This window comes from Nicotiana attenuata, chromosome 5 (assembly GCF_001879085.1).
Source record: "Nicotiana attenuata strain UT chromosome 5, NIATTr2, whole genome shotgun sequence".
Lineage (NCBI taxonomy): Eukaryota > Viridiplantae > Streptophyta > Magnoliopsida > Solanales > Solanaceae > Nicotiana > Nicotiana attenuata.
Genome location: NC_031993.1, coordinates 9,192,519 through 9,217,227, shown reverse-complemented (window position 1 = coordinate 9,217,227; position 24,709 = coordinate 9,192,519). Strand labels below are relative to the sequence as shown.

The window sequence follows — 24,709 nt, the reverse complement described above, 5'->3', positions numbered from 1 at the left end:
TATTGTGAATGCAAATACCTACGACTCAACAACACTCTATAGTGCAAGTCTAACTCTAACCCAAAGTTTAGAAAGAACTATAATGTTCAGTGTGAATTTTGCAAAATGAAAGGTCATAGTAAGGAGAACTATTATAAAATAATAGGCTATCCCTCTGATTATAAGTTCAAGAAGAAAGGGGGAGCTAGTGCACACAATGTAATGGTAGAACCTGGTTACTCTATGCCTCTATATGCTGAAAGTGCCTCTCAGTATGTACCATTGCAGTCACTGCCTGTAAACTATAGTCATCATCATGCTATGGGTCAGAGTGCTGAAAACTATTAGGTACAAGGGAGCTCTAGTTCTCAGGTTCAGACTGGCCTGCTGCTTCACAGGCTCAAGGTGTTGCAAATACCAAGCCATCAGCTTAAGGAGGTGGTTTTCCATTCACCAAAGAACAATATGAGCAGATCATGCAGATTCTGAACAACAGTCACAATGGCACTTCATCATCTCCTTCTCAGGCAAATGCAGCAGGTACTACTAAGGCTGGCATGTGGACCGGTTAGGCCTGGCCCAGGCCCGCGAACCCATATGGGTAGTGGGCCTAAACAGGCCTAACCGTTTAAGTCCGGGACCAGAGGGTGGGCCTGCTAAGTGGGCCGGTTCCGTTATGAAGCCCGTGAGGACCAGACCGTTTGGGCCCGAGACCGGGTGCTAAGTGGGCCGGTTCAACCTGTCCTAACCAGTCCTAAACGGGCTCAAACGGGCCCAACGACTATTTTTTTTAAAAAAAATTCCAAATTTTTTTAACCGTTGCCACATTTAAAATATGGTTGGCCTGCAAAATTAGCTGTTTGGGCTTTCTGAAATAGCCATTTAACCCCTCCAACTTTGTTTTAACCCCAAACTTTTTATAATTACACTTTTTCCCTATTTTCAACTATAAATACCCCTCATTCTTTCATTTTTCTCATAAAATCATCAATCTCTCTCTAATTTTCTTCTATAATTGGTTACTTTATTGTTGCAATTTGTGTGAAAAATGTGAAGTTGGTGAATTGAAGTATTCAAGTCTTCAAGTCTTCAATGATAATTAATTTTCAACAAGTTGTTCGTCAATTCGGTAAACTCGTTCCAACTCTTTAGTTTTAATATTATGGTTTTGTTTGTTTTATTTACTTTGTATAAATATAATTAAGATGGCCTATTCCTTAAAAAAGGGTTTAGTAAAAATAAGGGAAAATCCAAGAGTGGTGAATCTAGTGGCTAATCTATTCCTCCTCTAATTTCCCGGGCTCCCCTACCCAAACCCCATACCCGCCCCCCACCTGTTCCTATTCTTGATAGTGATAATACTTTATTACAATTTACTGAGAGTCAATATGTGCATAATATTGGAGGTGGTGAACACTTAGATCATGAATATATGAATTCTCTTTATGGTAATTGAACTATTGATGAAGAAGATGAGCAGGAAATAGATTTGGATGAAACGCAACCGGATGACGATACACCCACTAGTCCTGTTGCTGAAGTTAACCCAACTAATCCAAATGATGCCCCGTCTGACCACCCTGTTACTACCCCTAATTTTTCTGGACAACCTTCTAAACGGGCTGAAACATCTCTTGTTTGGTCATTTTTTATTCAAATAAGAGAAAAAAATAAAGCTAAATGTAAAACTTGTTGCAAAGAGTTAGCTTTTAATTATATTACTGGGGGGGGGGGGGGGGGTAGGGGGGACGGGAAGTTTGAGGAGACACATATTGATACACCCTCAAGATAAAGTTAAATATCTTCAAATGAAAGATGCGGCCGGGGGGGGGGGGGGGTCGAAGTTTACCTAGTCAGCCTGACCCTAGTACCGGGTCAAATCAATTTCAACCGGGAATTAACACTGTTACCGGTGGTATTTTATATTATGATCCAAGAAAAGATAGGGAAGAATTGGCAAAAATGGTTACTGTTATGTGCTTACCCTACAGTTTTCCTTCTAACCCTCACTTTGTGCATTATATTAGAAAAGTTTTTAATCCTACTTATAAAGGATGGCCTCACACAACCGTAAAGAGCGATATTTATAAATATAAACATGAACATGAATAATATTTGCGCTATTTATTTACTCATATTAATTATCGTGTTGCTATTACTACTGATATTGGTAGAAGTGGTAATGACTGTGGTTATCTTACTGTTACCAGTCATTGGATTAATGAGGATTGGATAATGCAAAAGCGCATTATCGCCTATAGAATATTTAATTCACGTCACACAGGGCATTTTATTTCTAGCACTGTTACAGATATTTGTAGATATTTTGCATTAGTGATAAATAATGTCAATTTCAATGGATAATGCTACTAGTAACACTAATGCTGTAGCCTTGCTTACCACTACACTAAATCCTGCATTTAGTAATATTTTTCATGTAAGATGTATTTGTCATATTTACCATTTTATTGTGAGTGATGGTATGAGAATTTTAAATGTTGAAATTGAAAAGGTTAAATGGCTCTTCACTGGCTTTTTTATTCAAACCGTAGAAGTAGACTTAGAGAATATTTTAAAAGATGCGATGAATTTGGCCTAAGAGAAAGATAGGTTCCTAAACCTTGTCCAACAAGATGGAATTACACGTATGAAAGTTTAGTTGTTGCATATGATTTTAAAAACCCCATAAACTCAATGTTTAATGCTCTTGTAAGTGATGATGATGAGCACCTTACAAATGCGGATTGGGCTAATGTTAAAATGCTTGTAGATCTTTTAGAAAGATTTCATATTGCTACAAATGAATTTTCTAGGCAATATTATCCTACTATTTCTAACTGTTTAGTTTATCTTGCAGAACTTGCAAATTTGTTTGCTTATTTTTCAGAGGGTGGGGAAATTTATGAACAAGCTATTGATTCTATGAGAAAGAAATTTAAAAAATATTTTTTCCCTATTCTCCCTATTTATGGTGTTGCTGCCTTGTTAAATCATACTATGAAATTAGGACGTTCTCAATATTGGTATCAATCTATTTATAATGGTTTAGCACTTGAAGATGAGGAGTTGTCTACACTTTCGGACGCACAAGCCTCAATTAAAATAAATGCTCAAACTATTTATAGTGCTTATCAAATTGCAATAGATAATGTTAGACCAAATGTTCCAACTCCTTCTTCTTCTAGTACTCAATCATCTAAAAGAACTGCGGGAGTAAGAGCACTTACTACTTGGGCCGGGTTCGGGGGTTCTCAAGGTTGTAGCACTAGTGATTGTTCACAACTAAATGAGCTTGAAGTTTATTTGTCACAGGGAATTGAGGAAGTGAATCCCGACGGCTCATTTAATCTTTTGGAATGGTAGAAGGACAAAGAAAAACACTTTCCGATTCTTTCAAGGATGGCCCGAGACATTTTAACCATTTAAGCTTCAATAGTGGCATCGGAGAGCGCTTTCAGTCAAGCAAGACTTCAACTCGGTGATTATAGGGCGTCTATGAGGGAGAGCTTGGAAAAATCAGTACTTTTCAGAGATTGGATCCGTTCGGAACGAAGAAATCTTGGACTTGCTGAATCACAACCAGAGGTAGACGAAGCTTACGAAAAAATGCTAGCTGAACTTGCGGAGGATGCAGCTTCGCCCGAAAGCGGTGATAAACAAGCTTCTTTTCCGCCGCCACCAGCGAAAATTCCTCCGAACCTTGAAGGATTTATGAAATTCGTAAGAGATACCATGTAAAATTAATATGTAACTTGTATTTTGGCACGTCTTGATTAGTTTCTTTTTCTTCTCAATGGTGGTATTAGCACCTTGTTGTCTCATTCCATTGGGGGGAGGAAGACTAAGAAAGATATTGCCATGTTTTGTTAATGGCATAATAATAAAAATTATAACGCAATCCTTTGAATATCTCTTTACAATATTTTATGTTTTAAATTTGAATTAAAAAATTTAAGTCACAACTATATAATATAATTTACAAGAAGTTGCGTTAGATAAAAATTTTTAAAAAAAAATAGGCCAGACCCACTTAGGCCCATATATATATATACCCACTTAGGCCCACATAGGCCCGGGACCAGACCACTTAGCGCGGGACCATTAGTTCGTGGTCCCAGTCCCGGTATGGTTCCTACCAAAAGCCCATGAAGCCCGGGACCGTTTAAGCCCGGGCCCACATAGGACCGACCCACTTAGGCCCGGCCCACGAGGCCCATTTAGGCTTGGGCCCGCCCCACCAGTCAGCCTTAGGTACTACCATTGCTCTTTTGGCATCATCACCTAGTCCACAGGAATGGATCATTGACACAGGAGCCACAAACCATATGGTTTCAGATATCAATCTGTTAACCAAAACCTCCCTAACTACTCCCACTGATCCCAGAAAAGTTCTACTACCTAATGGAGATGTCACTCAAGTCACACACATTGGAGATAGTCATATTTCAGACAACAATGTCATTAAAGAAGTTTTCTATGTGCCTCAGTTCAAATTCAACTTGTTGTCAGTTTCCAAAGTGATAAGAGACTTAAGATGTTTTGCTTCCTTTTATCCTGATTTCTGTGTATTTCAGGATCTCTTCAGTGGCAGGGTGAGGGAGATTGGTAGGGAGAGAGATGGCCTGTATTTCCTGCAGAAGCATGGCTCCAAGAAGCTCACTGCAATTTTATTAGCTGCAGCTGGAATAAAGTCACACATGAGCAACTCTACTATTGATGTTAGCTTGTGGCACAAAAGATTAGGACATGTGTCTGGTTCTTTTAAAGTTGTTTCCTGCCAAACTAGCAAATATTACTGACATCATAAATAAATGCACTGTATGTCCATGTGCTAAGCAAACCAGACTTCCCTTTCCTAATAGCTGTATTAAAAGTACTAATGTTTTTTATCTAATTCATATTGATGTTTGGGGTCCCTACAAATATGCAACATTTGATAGTCATAGATACTTTCTAACAGTTGTTGATGACTTCACCAGAATGATTTGGTTGTTCCTCTTGAAACTAAAGTCTGATGTTTGTGTAGTTCTTACTCAGTTTGTTGTCTTTGTTCAAACTCAATTCAACAAAGCTCTAAAGGCAGTTAGGTCTGATAATGGATCTGAGTTTGTCAATTCTGTCTGTCATGCCCTATTTCAAAAATATGGTATTATTCACCAGAAGACTTATGCATACACCCCTCAGCAAAATGGAGTTGCTGAGAGGAAACACAGGCATATTCTGGAGGTAACTAGGGCCTTGAGATTTCAAGCACATATTCCTATTAAATATTGGGGCCATTGTGTTGTTGCATCTGTCTATATTATCAATAGAATGCCAACTTCTGTTCTCAATGGCTTATCTCCCTTTGAGCTGCTATATGGACATGAACCTACATTGAAGCATCTGAGAGTTCTTGGTTGCTTATGTTATGCCAAGCAAGTTGAAGAGACAGATAAGCTCCTTCCCAGGGCTAAACCTGCTGTTCTTATGGGTTTTTCTGATACACAAAAGGGTTATGTGTTACTAAATCTTGCTACTAACTCTTTCTTTATCAATAGGGATGTCTCCTTCAGGGAGGATATTTTTACCTCTCATTCATCTCCACCCGTGTTTTTTCTCTCTGATCCTCCACTTATGGTGAAGGCTGTATATCAACTTCCCATGAACCTCACAGTTCAGGACAGGCACCTTCTCCTTTTGCCTCTACTAATCTGAGCCCTGCAGGTGATGGCTCAAGACAGGAGGAATCAGAGCAGCTATCTAGTACCACTAAAGGAGTGTCAAACTTATTGCCTTCTGCTGATCAACAAACTACTGCCCCGAGAAGATCTCTGAGGACCAAGCAGGCTCCTATCTGGCTGAAGGATTTTGTGATAGGTCCAAGTCACAAATCTGTTCCTTACTCTATTGCTAACTACATCTCATATGATGGTGTGTCTCCTAAGTATCAATGCTATCTAGTTGCTTTTTCTTCAATAGTAGAACCTACTACATTTGAAGAAGCAGTCAAGGATCCCAGGTGGGTTGATGCAATGCAAGCTGAAATTGCTGCTTTAGAATCCAATCATACTTGGGATGTGGTACCTTTGCCTGCTGATAAAGTACCCATTGGCTGTAAGTGGATATATAAAGTGAAGTACAAAGCCACAGGGGAGGTGGAGAGGTTCAAAGCTAGACTTGTGGCCAAGGGTTATAGCCAACAAGAGGGCATTGACTACCAGGAAACTTTCAGTCCTGTAGTCAAAATGGTTACTGTTAGGACAGTTCTAGCTGTTGCTACTTCTGAACATTGGCATATCCACCAAATGGATGTGTACAATGCTTTTCTGCAAGGGATCTACATGATGAGTTCTATATGACTCTACCACAAGGATTTCAGTTTCAGGGGGAGAGCAGACCAGCATGCAGACTTCCAAAATCCTTATATGGACTTAAACAGGCACCAAGATAGTGGAAAGCCAAGCCCTCTGAAGCACTACTGAGGTTTGGGTTTATGCATAGCCAACATGACCACTCATTGTTCATAAAAGGAACAGGCAAACACACTATAGTTATCCTGGTGTATGTAGATGACATGCTCCTAACTGGACCTAATATGATGCTATTAGAAGAAGTCAAGCTCAAACTTCAGCAAGCCTTTAAAATGGAAGACCTAGTTGAACTGAAATACCTCCTTGGCATTGAGTTTGCTAGGTCACAACAAGGCATTCTAATGCACCAAAGGAAGTATACCCTGGAATTAATCTCTGAGCTTGGGCTGGGAGATGCAAAACCAGCTGTTACACCTATTGAAGCCAACACTAAACTAACTACTAAGGACTATGATGAACATACAAGTGTGCACAACACAACAGTTGGTGAGTTGTTACTTGATCCTAGCAAGTATCAAACACCACTAGGAAAACTACTCTATCTAACTGTCACAAGACCAGACATAGCCTTCAGTGTACAGACACTAAGTCAGTTCATGTAAAAACCCAAAAGATCTCATATGGAGGCTGCACAAAAAGTAGTCAGATATGTGAAAAATCAGCCTGGACATGGCATACTGTTGTCTACTGAGAAGAAGAACATAGTCACAGCCTATTGTGATGCTGACTGGGCAGCCTATCCTCTCACTAGAAAATCTGTAACTAGCTTCTTCATTATGTATGGTGACTCACTAGTGTCCTGGAAGTCTAAGAAGCAAAGCACTATCTCTAGGAGTTCTGCAGAATCAGAATACAGAAGCATTGCATGGACTGTGGCAGAAGTAGTTTGGATACTTGGATTGTTTAAAGATATTGGAGTGCCAGTTGCTTTTCCTGTGACCATTCACGCTGATAGCAAGGCGGCAATTCAGATAGCTGCAAATCCAGTATTCTATGAACGTACCAAACACATTGAGATCGATTGTCACTTTATAAGGGAAAAGATACAAAGGGGCTGGTGAAGACAGAGTATGTTGCCACAAAAGAACAACTTGCAGATGTGTTAACTAAAGGCTTAACTAGAGTGCAACATGAGTACTTGATGTCCAAGCTAGGTGTCCTTAATGTTTTTGTATCACCTAGCTTGAGGGGGAGTGTTGAAGAAACAGGAGCGACTTAAGCATGAAGGGTAGTTTAGTCTATTTATACATGGCTGGATTAGTTAAGTTTGTTAGATAGGTTGTTAGAAGTTAATCATGTAGGGGATTAGTTAGTGAGAAGTTAACTCCTTGTATATAAAGGCTACTGTACAGCTCATTAGAGCAGAATGAAAACTGTTACTGTTTCATTCATTTCCTTCATCTCTTCTCTTCGTCTCTCTTCTCCCTTTCAACTAGGGTTTCTTACTGCATTCAATCCATAAACTTTAGCAGTTTATTCTTCATATAGTTGGTGCGTGACATCATGAAACGATGACAAATTATACTATTTATCCAAACGTACAATGCAGTATAATACAATATGAAACGACGTGTAACTGCATCCAAACAAGCTGTAACGGAAAAGGCAATCTTTATGCTTTTTAAATGTTATACCAAAATCCAATGAAAATGACGCAACTAAACATACCAAAAATAGTTGACACAATCAATCCAAACAAAAGTAAAGTACCAAAAATACTGGCGCTCTCACCGCTATTACTTTTTCAAGATTTCTAAGATGGACTTGTCTTACCAATTACCCCCAAATATCGCCAATATTTTCTCTTTTTCGTCCCTAGAAAATCCCCCAATAAATATACACAATTTACTCCTCTTTCCACTTCACCATATCTCCTCTTTCCTGCTTAGATATTCTGTTTGTTCAAATTTGAAGAGATATGGCTTACAGTGCTAGGTTGTTGTTGCTTTTGTCAATGTTCTTGGTATTGATCACTTTCTCCAATGTGGTTGAGGTAAACAATATTGGTAATTATTAAAATCAATCAATTTAGTATCCTGATTAACACCGTGTTGATATAAAACTTATTTTCCTTCATTTGAGCAGGGTTATAAGAAACTCCGTCCTGAAGGTATATACTTTCCCTATTTCTTCTTTTTCTTCAGCTTTACTGTTAAACTAAAAAAAAAAAAAAGGAATTGCCACTTTTTAACCATTTTGTTTGTAGATTTCCATTTTGTTCTTCTTTTTGTCGTCTGTTTGTGACAATTGCTGTAAATTTTTCCACTATATATAAGTCGACTTAAAGGCGGAGCTACATTTTGAGAATGTGTTTGTGAATCTGTTTCGCTTTTATACAAGTAAAAATTACATGGTAAAAAAAATAAAAATATGCACATATGTACATTGTGAGAAGAGGGTCAAATTAAATTTGTTTGAAATAAAATTTTGTTGTAAAAAGACAAAGAATTATTTTTTCCCTAGATCTATTCTTATTGTTCTAATTAATGAAGTGTTAATTAAATAAGACTTGTAAGGTGAGATAACCGATAATATTTCGAATCCCTTGGTAAAAATTCTGGCTCCGCTACTATTAGGTAGGGAGTGATAATATTTATATAACTTTAGTTTTGATATGTTGTGTTATAACAGATTGTGAACCGAAGTGTACGTACAGATGCTCAGCAACGTCACACAAAAAGCCATGCTTATTTTTCTGTAAAAAATGCTGTGCAAAGTGCTTGTGTGTGCCTCCTGGAACTTATGGCAACAAAGAAACATGTCCTTGCTACAACAATTGGAAGACTAAGGAAGGAGGTCCTAAATGTCCTTAGACATATTGCATAAATCTTAATTTCTTTGATCTGTTTCTTTAGTAGTTAGACTTAATTCTTAATTAGGATTATAGAGACAATTTTAATTATTCTATTGTTACCTGAGACTCTTTGGTGAATTTTTTCTTAGTAGCAAGACGATTATTATGGTAAAATAACAGACTGATGAAGAAGTATTATCATGTTCCAATTTATTGAATGTTTATTGAAAGTGAGTTTATTTCTAGCTTAATTTTTTTCTCCCTTTTATATTGTCTTTGATGAACGCCCTTTAAGTTAAATATATAAATAGATTTCCCAAAAAAAAAAAAAGAATTATACTTTAGTTTTTAAATAAGAAATTTAAGAAATAAAATAAGAAATTTAAAATTAAATTATTTCCGAATAATAAGTAAGTCATGTTAGGACTAGTGGTAGAAACACAACCATACTGAATAATATTTTGAGGAAATGCTTTGACGGAAAAAATTTACAGTTGTATTTGGATTAAACCAATTAATGTACGGTATGTATTTCAGTGTTTTGTCAATAAACTTTTATTACTTTAATCATGGTAACTGTTTTACTACTATTATAGAAACGGCTAGCGAGAGGAGCTTGGAGTCGTAGGGGTAGTTTAGGAAATAGGGGTTATTTGGTACATACGCGTCTTTCCAGTTTCAAATTCAAAAGTTCATGTAATTGCTTTATTTTTTCTCTTTTTTAGCTTCATCTTTGGTTGCCACGTGTATATTTGATAGCTGCTACCAAATAGATCTCATAGCAAACAAAAAAGGTACTTATACACGCTTAGATATGCAAGAAGGTGCTGGTTTAGATAATTGGTCACTCCAAAATATTTTAAAATAGTACATATCTCAGCCGAAGGGTTTAACATATGACCATTATTAGTTGTAAATAATAAAGAATAATTTGTACATCACTGCTAATAAAAATCTTTATATATGGAATTACAAATAATATTTATGAACTCGCAGGATTACAAATAATCTTTACTGAATGTTAGTAATTTTAATAAAGCTACACCTCAAGATTTAGCATAGAGTAATTGGGTCCGTGCTCAGCACGGGCTATCAGTAACTAGTCATGTTAGATTCAAGAATAAAATTCAGTTTATCTCCTTAATCTTCAAGGGTTGGGAAAAAATATCCCCTTTATGGGAAAGTAAACCTCCTTTAAGAACATTTTCCGGTGAGTATTAGAATTTTTTATACAAGGAAAAAAGTATTGCTGTAAATTTATTTTTCTTTTTTTCCCCTTGAACTCAACAAACAAAAACATGAAACTACTAGTTCACGGTTGTTGGGAAGAGGAGGCTACACAGCTAATTTCAATTTTACTTCTGTAAAATCAAAACTTTCTCTCCATTTACGAGATACAACACGACTACTTGTCCAAGTCTAACTAGTATTATTCAGCAAAATGTATGTGTCTGTTAAAATAAAAGATAGCTTCTTTTAAATTTCGGACGATGGCTACATTTATTCTGTTGCAAGTAATTTTTGTTGCGGGTATAGTACTAAGGTCCTCATTAGCGACAATCAAATGGCAATGTGGCTACTTTTAGCTATGGCTGTCTAAGGGGAGGGTATTGCCGTACTGGGATATTAAAGGTTAAGGGTACGGAGATGGTAAGAGTAAGGGGAGGGTTTCTTAAGGGTACTTTTCTTAACGGTATTTAAGGGTATGGGTTAAAGTATTTTTTTGGCTACCCTACAAGTGCCCCTACTAGTCCTAAGGGTGCGGTACCGATGCTTGAGGGGTACTTAGGGGTAATTTTATATTAAAAAAAATTATATTTAAATACAAACAAGCTTTAATGAAAAAAAATTCAAGGCTATGAAGTGCCTTTTATTTGATTTTATTCAATGTAAACATTAGATTTCTAATACAAGTTACAAGTATTTATTTGTATTTCAATACTTGTAAAAATAAAATTACATATTTCTTTTGAATGGTTTACGTAATTTTTCAATAACTTTTCTTGGCTCTTCGGTTAGAATTGGCAGCACTTCTTCGTCTGCGTCCCCGCCTTCTCCGGTTGATAGTATTTCATTATATATATCGTCGTCTTCTAGGATTATTTATGAAATGCCAAAGTTTCTTCTCTCCGCTTTAATCCAGTCTTTGAATAAAACGGTAGTCTCCAAGGTGTCTTCTGCAAATGAATGTCTGTGGTCTCCAAGTTGAAATCGTGTTGCATTGAAAGCGCTTTTTGAAAGTTATACCAAAGTAATTGAGTGCTATAAACGTTAATTGCAATTAGAGATATACAAAGATAGAGAATTAGGGAGATATGAGAGTTTTTGAATGAAAATTGAAAAAAAGAAATGGGGTATTTATAGTTTTAAAATAGGGCTAGAGTATATTTGAACAAACTTAGGGGTTAAAAACATAAATTAGGGGGTAGGAGAGATGTTGGGGGGCTAGGGAGGAAAAAATAGCTATTTTTGGCTATTGTCAACAGCTATATTTAAGTAAAAAAATGTTAAGTACCGGTCTAGTACGGGTGCGGTACCGGTATGGTACCTTAAGGGTACTTACGATACCGGTACTAAGGGTACTAAATCGGGTACCCTACCATTAACCTTACCCTTCACCCCAAATTCCTCACCCCTTCTCACCCACCGGAGTGGTACGGTCTGATACGGATACCAATAATACCGTACCATTAGACAGCCCTACTTTTAGCTCATCTAGAGGCATTGCATTCAAAAATCCTAACATGAGAATGCTTTAGTAAGAATCTGGTTGAGGGTAACAAAAAAAATACCTTGATATCGGCTGTTATTTGAGTGTATGCTTATGCAAATAGATGATCAACTTATATCTAATAAATAAGAGTTATTTACATATTCTAAAGAGGAGAAGACTTTTATTCAAAATAAAGTCTTACCGGTAAATATTGCATAAAGGGGTTTCTCTTTCCCATTCAAAAGGTAAAAGCGGTATTGTTTCCTAATCCTTAAGGTTAAGGGGTAAACTGAATTTTACTCTGAAAATGTGTACATAATTTTTTAAGTTAAACTGTTTTATTTGATAAAACAAAATAGGTTCGCTTACAAATATTTTTCGTATTTTGGGGCACTTTTAGGTAGGGACGAGCTTCAGGAGTAATGTTTTTCATTTACATTCATCAATTTCACCTCTTGATTGACCAATATAGGAGAATTTTGAGCAGGCGATGAGATTTATATAAGTCAATTTTCAAATAAGTTTGTATAATGAATAAGGGTTTGGGTGTAGGTTTGAGAAGGAAAGTAGATGAATTAGAAAGTGGCGTTACAAATGAGGCAGCTGATATTATTAGTAGAAGGGACACATGGTAGCTTATTAGGGAATAAAGGGATACAGCTGAAGATCAACATAATAAATTGGACGGTGGAGATTCAAGGCAGATTAATAAAGATCAAAGGCCAGGATTATTCCACACTCTAACTAAATACCGTTAGAGGCAACTAACTGGGTAGTTATGATCGGGTATTTCCAACTTCCTCTTCTCTCTTCGATTCTCTCTTAATCCTTCTTCTCTCTTACACACTCTATTATCTTTCAGGTACAATCCGCCATGGAAGTAGATTAGAGTGAGCTTATGAAGTTTAGTGTTACGAATTTACATTTCTAGCTAAAATCAGAATTTGTAACAATTTTCATATTCAATAGTAATTTCTTCCAATTTTGTGTCATTCAATCTTCTTTACTTCAAGTATATTACAACTTCATATCAGGGCATCGATCTGGCCCAAAATGACGATTACAGAAATACGATAAATAACTACTGAAGATTTGGTTAAAAAATTAGACTCTCAACTGCAGAATTACATAGAGTCAAGTGATTCAAAGATGGATGAGCTGTATAAGAAATTAGATTTGCTAATGGAGCGCACCCTTCCCACTCAAGAAGGAATTCTGGGAAGTGGGTGTCACACCTCCTTTTTACCTACACGCCGTAAGGGTGTAAAAGAGTTTTTCCAATTAAAGGCCAATCGAAACGGAATTTATTTATTAAAGATTCAGAGTCGCCACTTGAAAGATTAATGGTGTCCCAAGTCACCGGTTGAATCCCGAATCGAGGAAAATATGACTCTATTAACAGTCCGCGAACCAGAAATCTGAGTAAGGAATTCTGTTAACCCGGGAGAAGGTGTTAGGCATTCCCGGGTTCCGTGGTTCTAGTGCGGTCGCTCAATTGTCGTATTTGGCTAAATATCTGATTTTAGTACATGTTTTTATCTTTGAACCGCTTTTATTATTATTTTTTTAAAGAGAATTGCAACGTCGTAAAAATATGTCTCGAACCACGTCACACAAGCACCCGTGGTTTTTGACACATTTCGACTTCGTTGGGATTTGGATTTGAGTCACATAAATGTGCACCCGAGTTTAAGAAAGTAATATTATTAAATGCCGGGCCTAAAGCAACTAACGTATTATTAACTTTATGGGAGGCCATGAAATTCGCTAATGGCATGCCCGAACTCTAAATATTTTAATATAGTTAAGAGGGCCACACAATGTACGGTTTTGTTTGGGCGCGGCGCACCTCATTTATTTCAAAAGCTAACCTAAAAGACTATGATTTTTCTATTATGGATTGTCTCTAAAAAGGCCTAATTAATTAGTATTGTTAATGACCCATGACTAGATATTCGACTGGATTCAGTCCAATTTTATAATGCTAGCCCATCATGGGCCTTTGCACAGGCCCAAACAGAATCAAGAGTCTAAATTGAGGCTTAATGGTCTCAGTGTGGGCTGTCAATCCTGGGCTCATGAACAAGCCCAAACGAAATTATTGAAAGGGGTCATGCAACTGAGCTCGTTAACTGAAATAACACACAAAAGAAAACTCCAACTTCAAACTCAACTATCTATTCGATTCTAAATTACTGAACTCCTACAAGCATGTGATACATTCAAATGACGAAATTAACAGGATTGGGACTCAATTACTAGTCCATTTCGATTCTATCATGAGCTACTTAGAAGTGGACGAAAAATGTAAAATCATTCTGAACCTGTTTTCTTAAACTATTACTTCTTTCTGATTAGAACTTCATATTAACAGGATGGTTAAACGTTATCAGCATTACTAATAGTACGTATAAATATGAAATAAAACTTCCTACAGTCCGGGCAACATCTCAATCCAAAAGCAAGCCTGAGGTTGACATAATAACCAAACTACAGTTGTGAAGCCATAACCAGTATTGTATTGTATCACTAATATAAGTCTGAAGTGGATTTGCAACACTCGTACCAACTATGACAACGCTATTTCATACAAATATTGTAATGCCAATAGTCATGATACTAATGAACAATCCTCAGTCAATTACACGTTGATATATGCTAAAGTGCTGAAATTAATTACAATTATGCAAGGAATTCAACAGGAAAAACGAGCATCACTTCATTCCATTCCCAAAATCCAAGAGATATAGGATATGTACCTGGAAAGTACAATGTAAAACAAATGAGGAATCAACAGCAAGAATCAGAGAGTCAACAGCAGCTCAAAATCGAAATCATAGCCCCAAGCAAATGTTATCAAACTCAGTCCAGAAATGAACAATGCCAACAACCAATCAATGAACTTGATTTAACCAAAATGAAGTCAAAATTAAACCCAGAACAAACTCGGAGACTTCACAACCAAACACAAGAATTTTCAAGCCGTTTTCCTTTTAAACTAGCAAGAGATTCGAGACAATTGCTGAAACAAACTGGAAATTGATCCAAGGAACTCAATGTAACAGTGTTTTTGAATTTTTCTGTTATATATTGTTTTTTTGATTTTTTTAATTTTTTGAAGAAAAGCTAAGATCTAAAGGAGTTTGGATTTGAAATTCAAATTTCAGATCTATGAAACTTGAAGAATGTTTTTGGGGGGGAATTTTAGAGCTGAAAAACTTCTGAATCAAGGCATTGACATGCCTTTTTATAGGCAAAAATGAGGGCAGCCCTCAGATTTTCAGTTTTCAATTTTAGTCCTTTTTAATTTTCATTTTTGCTTACATGTCCCTTATTTCCTGACTTGTTGCTCAAGCTAATACACTTAATTCCTGAATTTTACCTTAGAACCCCCATCTAGAAGCTTCTAGGAAGTTCTATTTCAGTTATTACTAGATTCCCTGTATGAAATTTCCTAAACTACCCTTCTACTAGTCTGAAATTTACTAGACTAAACTAACCCTTTTACCCTAGTTGAAATTTAACTACAGTTATTCAAAGATGCCTAATGCAGCCATATCCAATGAACTAACAAAGCTGAAAACCATTCTAGTTTCACTAATGAAAAATAATTCAAAGAGCAATCTAATCTAATTAACTAACTAATAAAACTAAAACTTATCAAAACATAGTTCAATATCACAAAACAGGATCAAAAGAACAATTAAACCAAATGAGAACCAAATGAATCGTAAAGCCAAAAATTAAAATTAGCAGAATCAACATGAAAACAGAGATCAGGCGAAATTTAAACTAATCAAAAAAAAAAAACCATGAAGAACGCTTACTATTTTTAATCATTCCCACAGTCTGATTAAATCACAATCTTAAGTTTATAGTAATAAAACCAACATGATTGACTCAATATTCATGCCTGAACAACAAACTTATCACAAACAAGCCACATTCATTAATTCGGACTACAATACCAAGGAGAAAAACAGAGACTCGACATACTGAAAATAAAAAAAAGAAGAGAAGCCAAGAAGGAACAAAGAGAAATGAAACATAAAGAGAAGAACTCACTATACGCCTGAAACTAGGAGGCCATTGCATGGGTCGATTCAGTCCCTGACTTCAAAAGGGTCAAACCCTAGATCTGAAATTAGCGGAGCTTCACTTGAATTTGAAGGTTCTAGGCTTGGAATTCGGAATAAGGAGGCCCAGGAGACTGTGGGGTATGATTTTGACCGGATTTGGCAGAAGTAGGGTTTTGGCCGGATTTTTCAAATGAAGATTCGAAGATATTTGCCATGATTCGAGGGAAATGGGTTGGATATGTGGGATGAGGAGGAGGAGAGGAATCTAGGGTGTAGATTTGGGGTCGTTTAGAGGTGGCGCCGCCACCGGAGACAGTGAGGGTTTGGAGGCGGCTCAACTAGGGTTTCTGGCTCGTCTCTGATGAACCAAGGGAGTGAGAGGGACGATGAGGGGGTGGGGGTGGGGGGGTTTCGGACAGTAATATATGAAAGTGAGATCAATCTTTGGCCGCTTGATCAAAGAACCTAGACGGCTCAGATTTGAGCCCTGCAAAACGACGCCGTTTCATTTATGATGGGATGGACCGGGTATTGGGGCGTGGGTTGGGCTGGTCTGGGGTGTGTTTGGGCTTGACACGACTAATTAAAATCAGCCCAATTAAGGCAGCCCCATTTCTTTTAATAGTTTCCTTTTCTTTTCTTTTTTTCTTTTTATTTTTCATTTTGTATTTATATTTTCTGATTTTTATTAAAATGCAAAATTAAAATAAAGACCTAATTTATTCTCAAAATTAAACTAATTATTTCCTCAAAATTGATTAATTCCTAATTAAAGGAAGCTCATGACAAATTCAACAATTAATAGTTAAAAATGCAAAGATGAACTATTTTTGTTATTTTCTTTATTTTTAAAGTAACTTGACTACTAATTAATCCTAAGATGTGAGATTAAATCCTAAATGCAAAAGCCAAATATATTTTTTATATTTTCCATTAGTTAAAATGCACAAACAAAAATGCAAACAATTACTACAACATGTCATAAAAATCCACAAAATTGCAAAATAATGAAAGAAATTATTTTGTTTGAATTTCTAGGAATAATTCATGTAGGGAAAAAATCACATGCTCACAGCTGCCCCTCTTTGCTCGAGAACACGAAGAGTTTTCGGGCAAAGATAAGTTAGCGGATACGAGCGATTTTTGCCCGTTTGAATATTCCGTGTGAAGCATTTTGAAAGAGTTGACCGCACCCTGCTTCAGAGGTTGCCTACATATCCTTGGCTAAAAAGGAATCAGGTCAGTGTAGTTCGGGAAGGTTTGGTAGCTAGGACTACCAGGAGCTGTGATTTCACTGCTATTGCTGCGGTTACTGCTTGCTGACCTCCTTATTACAGCAAGTCGAAATAAAAATAAGCTAGACTAAGCTATGATCTATGAATTACAAAGAGTCCTATCTATGTCTTCATCTTGCGGTTCTTGTTGCCTTGAACTTGTATCCTTCCGATGGAATTCTGCCGTTGTTGTCTTGAATTGTGATCGGAGATGTTTGGCCATTCCTCCGAGTGATGCTTGACTGCTGAAATTCAAAATATATGCCTCTATTCTCCAGGCGGGCTCCTGACTGCTAACACGTAAAATGTATTCCCTTATTCTCCAGGTGGGCTCCTGACTGCTAAACTTGAAATGTATTCCCTTGTTCTCCAGGTGGACGCCTGACTGCTGAACTTGAAATGTATTCCCTTGTTCTCCAGGTGGACGCCTGACTGCTGAACTTGAAAAGTATTCCCTTGTTCTCCAGGTGGGCGCCTGACTGCTGAACTTGAAAAGTATTCCCTTGTTCTCCAGGTGGGCTCCTGACTTCAACCAAAATAGACAAACAAAGAAAATTTTCTGCCCCAGTTTGGTAGATGGGCGCGTCATGTTACCAAATATCACTAAAAATTTGAAAGCTAAAACTTGAATTGTACTTCCCTTGTTCTTCAGGTGGGAGCCTGATTGCTGAACTTGAAACGTATTCCCTTGTTCTCCAGGTGGGCGCCTGACTGCTGACTTGAAATGTATTCCCTTGTTCTCCAGGTAGGCTCCTGACTTCAACAACATAGACAAACAAAGAAAATTTTCTGCCCCAGTTTCAATCAAAGAAAGACCTTGTTAATGTAAAATGGTGGTTAGTTGCTGGCATTCTTGCTAGGCACACCCCTGCCGCTGAGCTTCACTCCGACTTGCTTCCCTGGACTTGCCTTGAATCGCTTCGACTTCCTGACTGACTTTCAACCCCATGACTTTGACAACCCAAGTGTTCTATCCCATATTGTTGTTTTTTGTGTTTCTAACCCCTCTATCTGAAACTTTGCTTCTCCCATAAAACTATCCAATCAATCCGCCAATGAAACTTCCGGTGGTTCTTTATGTCTTACTTTGCCTTTCGACATCTTTGATATATTCTGGCCCTGTTGTGCTTTTCAACTGGGAAACTGGTAGTTAGCCTTGACATTCCTCCCTTTTTGTTTCGAACAGAACTGACGTTGAAACATCTTAAAGAACAGACCTCAAAGGAATGAAATGCAATGACCTTGAGGGTTAAGGATAGAGAGAATCCGAAAACGGATGATTTGTAATGAAGAAGGAAGAGAAGAAGACTTATCTGAGTGGAACAACTGGTACCACTGATCCTGCCATGCATTTTGGATTAACCGGCCCAGTCTTGTCCAACCGATCAACTTTCAATTGCCACATTTGCTGTTCCGGACTTTCACAACCTGAATTTTACCCAAACCCAAACCTTGCTCATCTTGCAATGTCTTGAGCAGCTTTCAACCGCAGGCTTGTCTCATTTGCCCATCCGAAAACCCACCTTCGCCTTACGGTGCCCACGAGGGTTTTCACCAATAAGACTCTCTCATTTTTGATTTCTCTCAACTCACGTCGCCTTACTGTGCCCGTGAGGGTTTTCACCAATAAGACTCTCTCATTTTTTATTTCTCTCAACTCACGTCGCCTTACGGTGCCCGTGAGGGTTTTCACCAATAAGACTCTCTCATCTTCATCATTTTTCTTCTTGTACCGGAGTGTTGCCCCTGACATGAATCACTTTTACTTGCTCGTATTGGGACTTCTTGAAGACTGATCGAAAGGTCTTTCTTTGGACCGTAATGCAGGCTTTTGGATGGGGTTAGAAAGAAGGGTATCAAAGGCTCAAAACAATTCAACATGGGTTCAAAATTACAACTTTCGGAATCAGATTTCTTACAACAACCACAACTTCTGCCCTAGTTTCTTTTGGGGACTTTTGGATTTTTGTTTTGGTGTGACGGAACCTCTGAGAGAGGCTGCCTACGTACCCTTTCGGGATCAAGTCAAACGTAGTTCAGGTCATAGAAATTGCTTTGTTGTTGCGTTTTCTTTCCTTTTCCTTCCTTTTCTCTTCTTTTCTTTTCTTTCTTCTTTTCACTTTTGTTGTTTTGTTGTTTTTTCTCTTTTTCTCTTTTCTTTTTATTCTCTTCTTCTTTTTCTTTTGTTGTTTTTTTCTCTTTTTCTCTTTTCTTTTTCTTCTCTTCTTCTTTTTCTTTTCCTTCTCTCTTTTTCCTTTCTCTTTTCAGGCTTTTCTTTCTTTTTCCTCACTTACTTATCCTCCGCACTTGCGTTTTTGAATTGTGCCATTGATTCCGAAAGAGGGGTATGAAAGAAAATAAACAAGGCTCAAAGGGGTAACAAAGGAGTAAAGTGTTTAGATAGCAGAACAAAATGCCTTCGTCATTTCATTCTTCAAAATATGCCAAATACAAATAATATACAATTAAACAAAGAAATCATACATAGTATCTCTTGACCGCATCGGAATTGATAGCTATTTCTACACATTTTCCTTCCTCATCTGTTAAATATAGTGCCCCATTGGACAGCACTCTGGTTACAACAAATGGCCCCTGCCAGTTTGGGGCGAACTTTCCTTTTGCTTCAGCCCAATGAGGCAAAATACGTCTCAGCACTAACTGTCCCACTTCAAACTTCCTCGGACGCACTTTCTTGTTGTACACTCTTGCCATTCTTTGTTGGTACAATTGGCCATGACACACTGATGCCAACCTTTTCTCATCAATCAGACTCAACTGTTCCAGGCGTGTTTTTATCCATTCATCATCATCGATCTCAGCCTCCGCGATAATTCGAAGGGACGGGATCTCCACTTCTGCGGGTATCACTGCTTCGGTGCCATACACCAATGAATAAGGAGTCGCCCCTACTGAAGTTCGAATAGTGGTGCGGTACCCCAACAATGCAAAAGGCAGTTTTTCATGCCACTTTCTAGAACCCTCTACCATTTTCCGAAGTATCTTCTTTATATTCTTGTTGGCCGCTTCAACCGCACCATTTGCCTTAGGGCGGTATGGGGTAGAATTGCGATGGGTAATCTTGAACTGCTCACATGTCTCTTTCATCAAATGACTATTGAGATTAGCTCCATAGTCTGTAATGATCACCTTTGGTATCCCAAACCGAAAGATGATGTTTGAATGCACAAAATCCACCATAGCTTTCTTGGTTACGGACTTGAACGTTTTAGCCTCTACCCACTTGGTAAAGTAGTCTATAGCCACTAAAATGAACCTGTGCCCATTTGACGCTGCTGGCTCAATTGGCCCAATGACGTCCATGCCCCAGGCAACAAAAGGCCACGGTGCAGACATCGTGTGTAATTCTGATGGTGGAGAATGAATCAAATCTCCATGCACTTGGCACTGATGACATTTGCGTACGTAACTGATGCAATCCCGCTCCATAGTAAGCCAATAATACCCCGCTCGGAGGATCTTCTTTGCCAGAACGTACCCACTCATTGCGGTCCACAAACTCCGGAATGTACCTCAGTCATGATAGCTGTGGCCTGCCTCGCATCAATGCATCTTAACAACCCGAGATCTGGAGTTCTTTTGTACAATACTCCTCCACTAAAGAAAAACCCGCTTGCCAACCGTCGAATCGTTCTTTTCCGGTCATCTGTGGCCTGTACCGGATACACCCCCATCCTGATATATTCCTTGATGTCATGAAACCACGGCTCACCGTCAAGTTCCTCTTCCACGATATTACAATAAGCATGCTGATCGCGGACCTGAATCTACAAAGGGTCCACGTAAGCCTTATCCGGATGATGCAACATTGATGCCAAAGTAGCCAAAGCATCGGCGACCTCATTATGAATCCTTGGAATGTGCTTGAACTCTATTGAATGAAACCGTTGGCAAAGATCATGCAAACATTGCCGGTACGGTATGAGCTTTAAATCTCGTGTCTCCCATTCCCCCTGAATCTGGTGCACCAAGAGATCCGAGTCACCCATGACCAAGATTTCCTGGACACCCATATCTATAGCCAGTCTCAAACCCAAAATACACGCCTCGTATTCAGCCATGTTATTGGTGCAATAGAAACGAAGTTGAGCTGTAACAGAGTAGTGTTGCCCTGTCTCAGAAATAAGTACTGCTCCTATCCCGACGCCTTTGGTATTGGCAGCCCCGTCAAAGAACATTTTCCATCCCGGCTTCTCAACCTGTTCTAATTCATCGACATGCATTACCTCTTCATCAGGGAAGTATGTCTTCAAAGGTTCATATTCTTCATCTACTGGATTCTCGGCCAAATGATCAGCCAACGCTTGTGCTTTCATTGCAGTCCTGGTCACATAGACAATGTCGAATTCCGTGAGCAAGATCTGCCACTTTGCGAGCCTCCCCGTGGGCATGGGCTTCTAAAATATATACTTTAACGGGTCCAACCGAGAGATGAGATAGGTGGTATAGGATGACAAGTAATGTTTCAATTTCTGCGCTACCCAAGTTAAGGCACAACACGTCCTCTCAAGTTGGGTGTACTTCATCTCGTAAGATATGAACTTCTTGCTGAGGTAATAAATTGCCTGCTCTTTCTTTCCCGTGATGTCATGTTGCCCCAATACACAGCCAAAAGAGTTATCCAAAACTGTCAGATAAAGGATCAAGGGTCTTCCCGGCTCCGGCGGGACCAACACAGGTGGATTGGCAAGATATTCCTTAATCTTGTCAAATGAGGCCTGACATTCATCGGTCCATCTGACCGCAACATCCTTCTTTAACAGATTAAAGATAGGCTCACAAGTCGTTGTGAGCTGGGCAATGAACTTGCTGATATAATTTAATCTCCCAAGCAAACTCATCACCTCTTTTTGTTCTTTGGCGGTGGTAACTCTTGAATGGCTTTGATCTTGGACGGGTCTGGCTCAATACCGCATCGACTTACCACAAACCTCAGCAGTTTCCCAGACGGGATGCCAAATGCACACTTCGCTGGATTAAGCTTGAGGTTGTACCTGCGGAGCCTCTGAAAAAACTTCCTCAGGTCCTTGACATGGTCGCATTGCTTTCTCGACTTTATAATCACGTCGTCTACATAGACCTCAATTTCCCGGTGTATCATGTCATGAAACATGGTGGTCATCGCCCTAATATATGTTGCCCCTGCGTTCTTCAACCCAAATGGCATGACCCTATAACAATACGTTCCCCAAGGCATGATGAATGCCGTCTTTTCCGCATCTTCCTCATCCATTAAGATCTGGTGATAGGCCGCATAACAATCCACGAAGGAACTAATCTCATGTTTTGCGCAATTGTCAATCAATATGTGGATGTTTGGCAGTGGGAAGTTGTCTTTTGGACTCGCCTTATTGAGATCACGGTAATCAACGCACACTCTGGTCTTTCCATCCTTCTTTGGCACAGGCACGACATTGGCTAACCAGGTGGGATACCGCGTGACCCGGATGACCTTCGCATCAAACTGCTTGGTGACCTCTTCTTTGATTTTCACACTAATATCTGTTTTAAATTTCCTTAGCTTCTGCTTGACAGGAGGGCATGCTGGGTCGGTGGGCAATTTGTGGACCACCAAGTTAGTGCTTAAACCCGGCATATCGTCGTATGACCGCGCGAAAACATCTTTGTACTCAAGCAATGATTTGATTATCTCTTCTTTGAGCTGCGGTTCCAAATGGACACTTATTTTTGTTTCCCGTACATTATCCTGATCCCCAAAGTTGATTGCTTCTGTGTCATTCAGGTTATGTTTGGGTTTTTCTTCAAATGGCTTAATTCTTTACTGATTTCCTCAAAAGCTTCCTCATCATCATATTGTATTTCGTCATCACACTCAATTTCTTGTATTATTATTTCGGAGTTGGATTGGCATTTAAGACTGGGTCGAAGACTCCTCATGCATGACACATCACTGAAACCAGCGTAAAAGGGACTGTACGAGAAGGAAAAGAAAGACAAAATAAAAACTATCAGGAATGAAAAAGGAGGGAAATTGCATTTCATTAAAATTTAAGATAACAAGGTTTAACTCATCCAAACGGACGGAACATAGCATCCGAATTACAACCTTGGAAATAATCCAGATTAAATTGAAAGGAAATCAAAACTAACTACCAAGACTCCCTCCGGGTAGGAAGGGGAGTTGCTTCCCAATTGTTAAGCTTTGCCTGGGGCCCCACGAACTGAACATCTGCCTTGCTTGGACCTTCTCCTGCCTCCAGCACATTCACCTCATCAAACAGCTTCTCAAACCTCTCGATAAGCTCCTTGTCGGGATCAATCACACAATTAGGCATTGCCATAGCTAGGCGCTTCTTAGTACCAGGCCTGACAAAGGAACGGGAAAGGCGGGGAATAGGTTTTGGAAGGGTCCATGCTCTCTTTTTCATCTTTTTAGCTCGCCTTATGTCTGCAGCAGTGGGCTTGAAGCCTAAACCAAAAGTATCCAGGTTTCCAGGAAGAGATACTGGCTGTACGATGCCTTGCAAAGAAGCACCCAAGCCTTTTCCAGGTACGAATCCGTTCTTTATCATTTCCGAAGCCACCATGACGGATGCAGCAGCTACCTTCGGCACAGGAATACACTCTCCTTCCGGGATCTTTTCAACTGATACCGTGTCTAAGACTTGATAAACCCATGGACCTTTGTCATCCTCAGCTTCTACGAAAGGCATAATGGTATTACACGAACTATCTTCCCCATGCACCACAATTTCCTGCCGGTCCCACTCGAATTTGACCATTTGATGTAAGGTAGATGGCACTGCTTTCGCTGCATGAATCCAGGGTCGGCCTAACAAGAGATTGTAAGAAACGGCCACGTCGAGCACCTGGAACTCCATAGTAAATTCAACGGGTCCTATCGTCAGTTCCAACACTATATCCCCGACTGTGTCTTTTCCTCCTCCATCAAATCCTCGCACGCAAATGCTATTCTTGTGGATCCTCTCACTGTCCACCTTTAACTTGTCCAGGGTGAAGAGAGGGCAGATGTTTGCACTGGACCCATTGTCAATCAGCACCCGGGTGACCACAGAGTCTTCGCATTTCACCGTGAGGTAGAGTGCTCTATTATGCTCAGTGCCTTCCAAAGGCAGCTCATCATCAGAAAATGTAGCCTTGTTGACCTCGAAAATCTTGTTTGACATTTTCTCTAGATGGTTCACAGAGATCTTATCATGAACATGGGCTTCATTCAAAATTTTCATCAATGCCTGGCGGTGCTCATCCGAGTGGATCAATAATGATAGCAATGAGATCTGTGCTGGGGTCTTTCTCAGCTGTTCTACAATGGAGTAATCTTGTGCCTTCATCTTCTTCAAAAATTCTTCTGCCTCTTCTTCAGTTACGGCTTTCTTTACTGGTACTGGATTATCTTTGGCAGTTTTAGCATTTCTCAGCTCTTCAGGGGCAAAGCATCTTCCTGAATGAGTCAGCCCATGGGTTTCACAAACTTTTTCTTTAACTTCCTTCCCCTCATACGTCACTGTCACTCG

General features: G+C 38.9%; 2 protein-coding genes across 2 annotated transcripts; both read left to right on the top strand.

Moving 5' to 3' along the window:
* LOC109225945 (uncharacterized mitochondrial protein AtMg00810-like) lies at window positions 6,605-6,934 on the top strand. Its single transcript, XM_019390753.1, has one exon. The coding sequence runs from the start codon at window positions 6,605-6,607 to the stop codon at window positions 6,932-6,934; it is 330 nt and encodes a 109-aa protein (XP_019246298.1).
* Window positions 8,116-9,339, top strand: LOC109226275 (protein RSI-1-like). The gene is made up of 3 exons (XM_019391064.1): window positions 8,116-8,325; window positions 8,418-8,442; window positions 8,964-9,339. The coding sequence occupies exons 1-3, from the start codon at window positions 8,251-8,253 to the stop codon at window positions 9,143-9,145; spliced, it is 282 nt and encodes a 93-aa protein (XP_019246609.1). The 5' UTR covers window positions 8,116-8,250; the 3' UTR covers window positions 9,146-9,339.

What these genes read in the sequence shown, in the direction of transcription:
- LOC109226275 (XM_019391064.1), top strand. Translation starts at nt 8,251, where the DNA reads ATGGCTTACAGTGCTAGGTTGTTGTTGCTTTTGTCAATGTTCTTGGTA. An exon ending in CTTTCTCCAATGTGGTTGAG is followed by an intron (nt 8,326 to 8,417) that starts GTAAACAATATT and finishes TCATTTGAGCAG; the next exon opens with GGTTATAAGAAACTCCGTCC. An exon ending in TAAGAAACTCCGTCCTGAAG is followed by an intron (nt 8,443 to 8,963) that starts GTATATACTTTC and finishes GTGTTATAACAG; the next exon opens with ATTGTGAACCGAAGTGTACG.
- LOC109225945 (XM_019390753.1), top strand. Translation starts at nt 6,605, where the DNA reads ATGGAAGACCTAGTTGAACTGAAATACCTCCTTGGCATTGAGTTTGCT.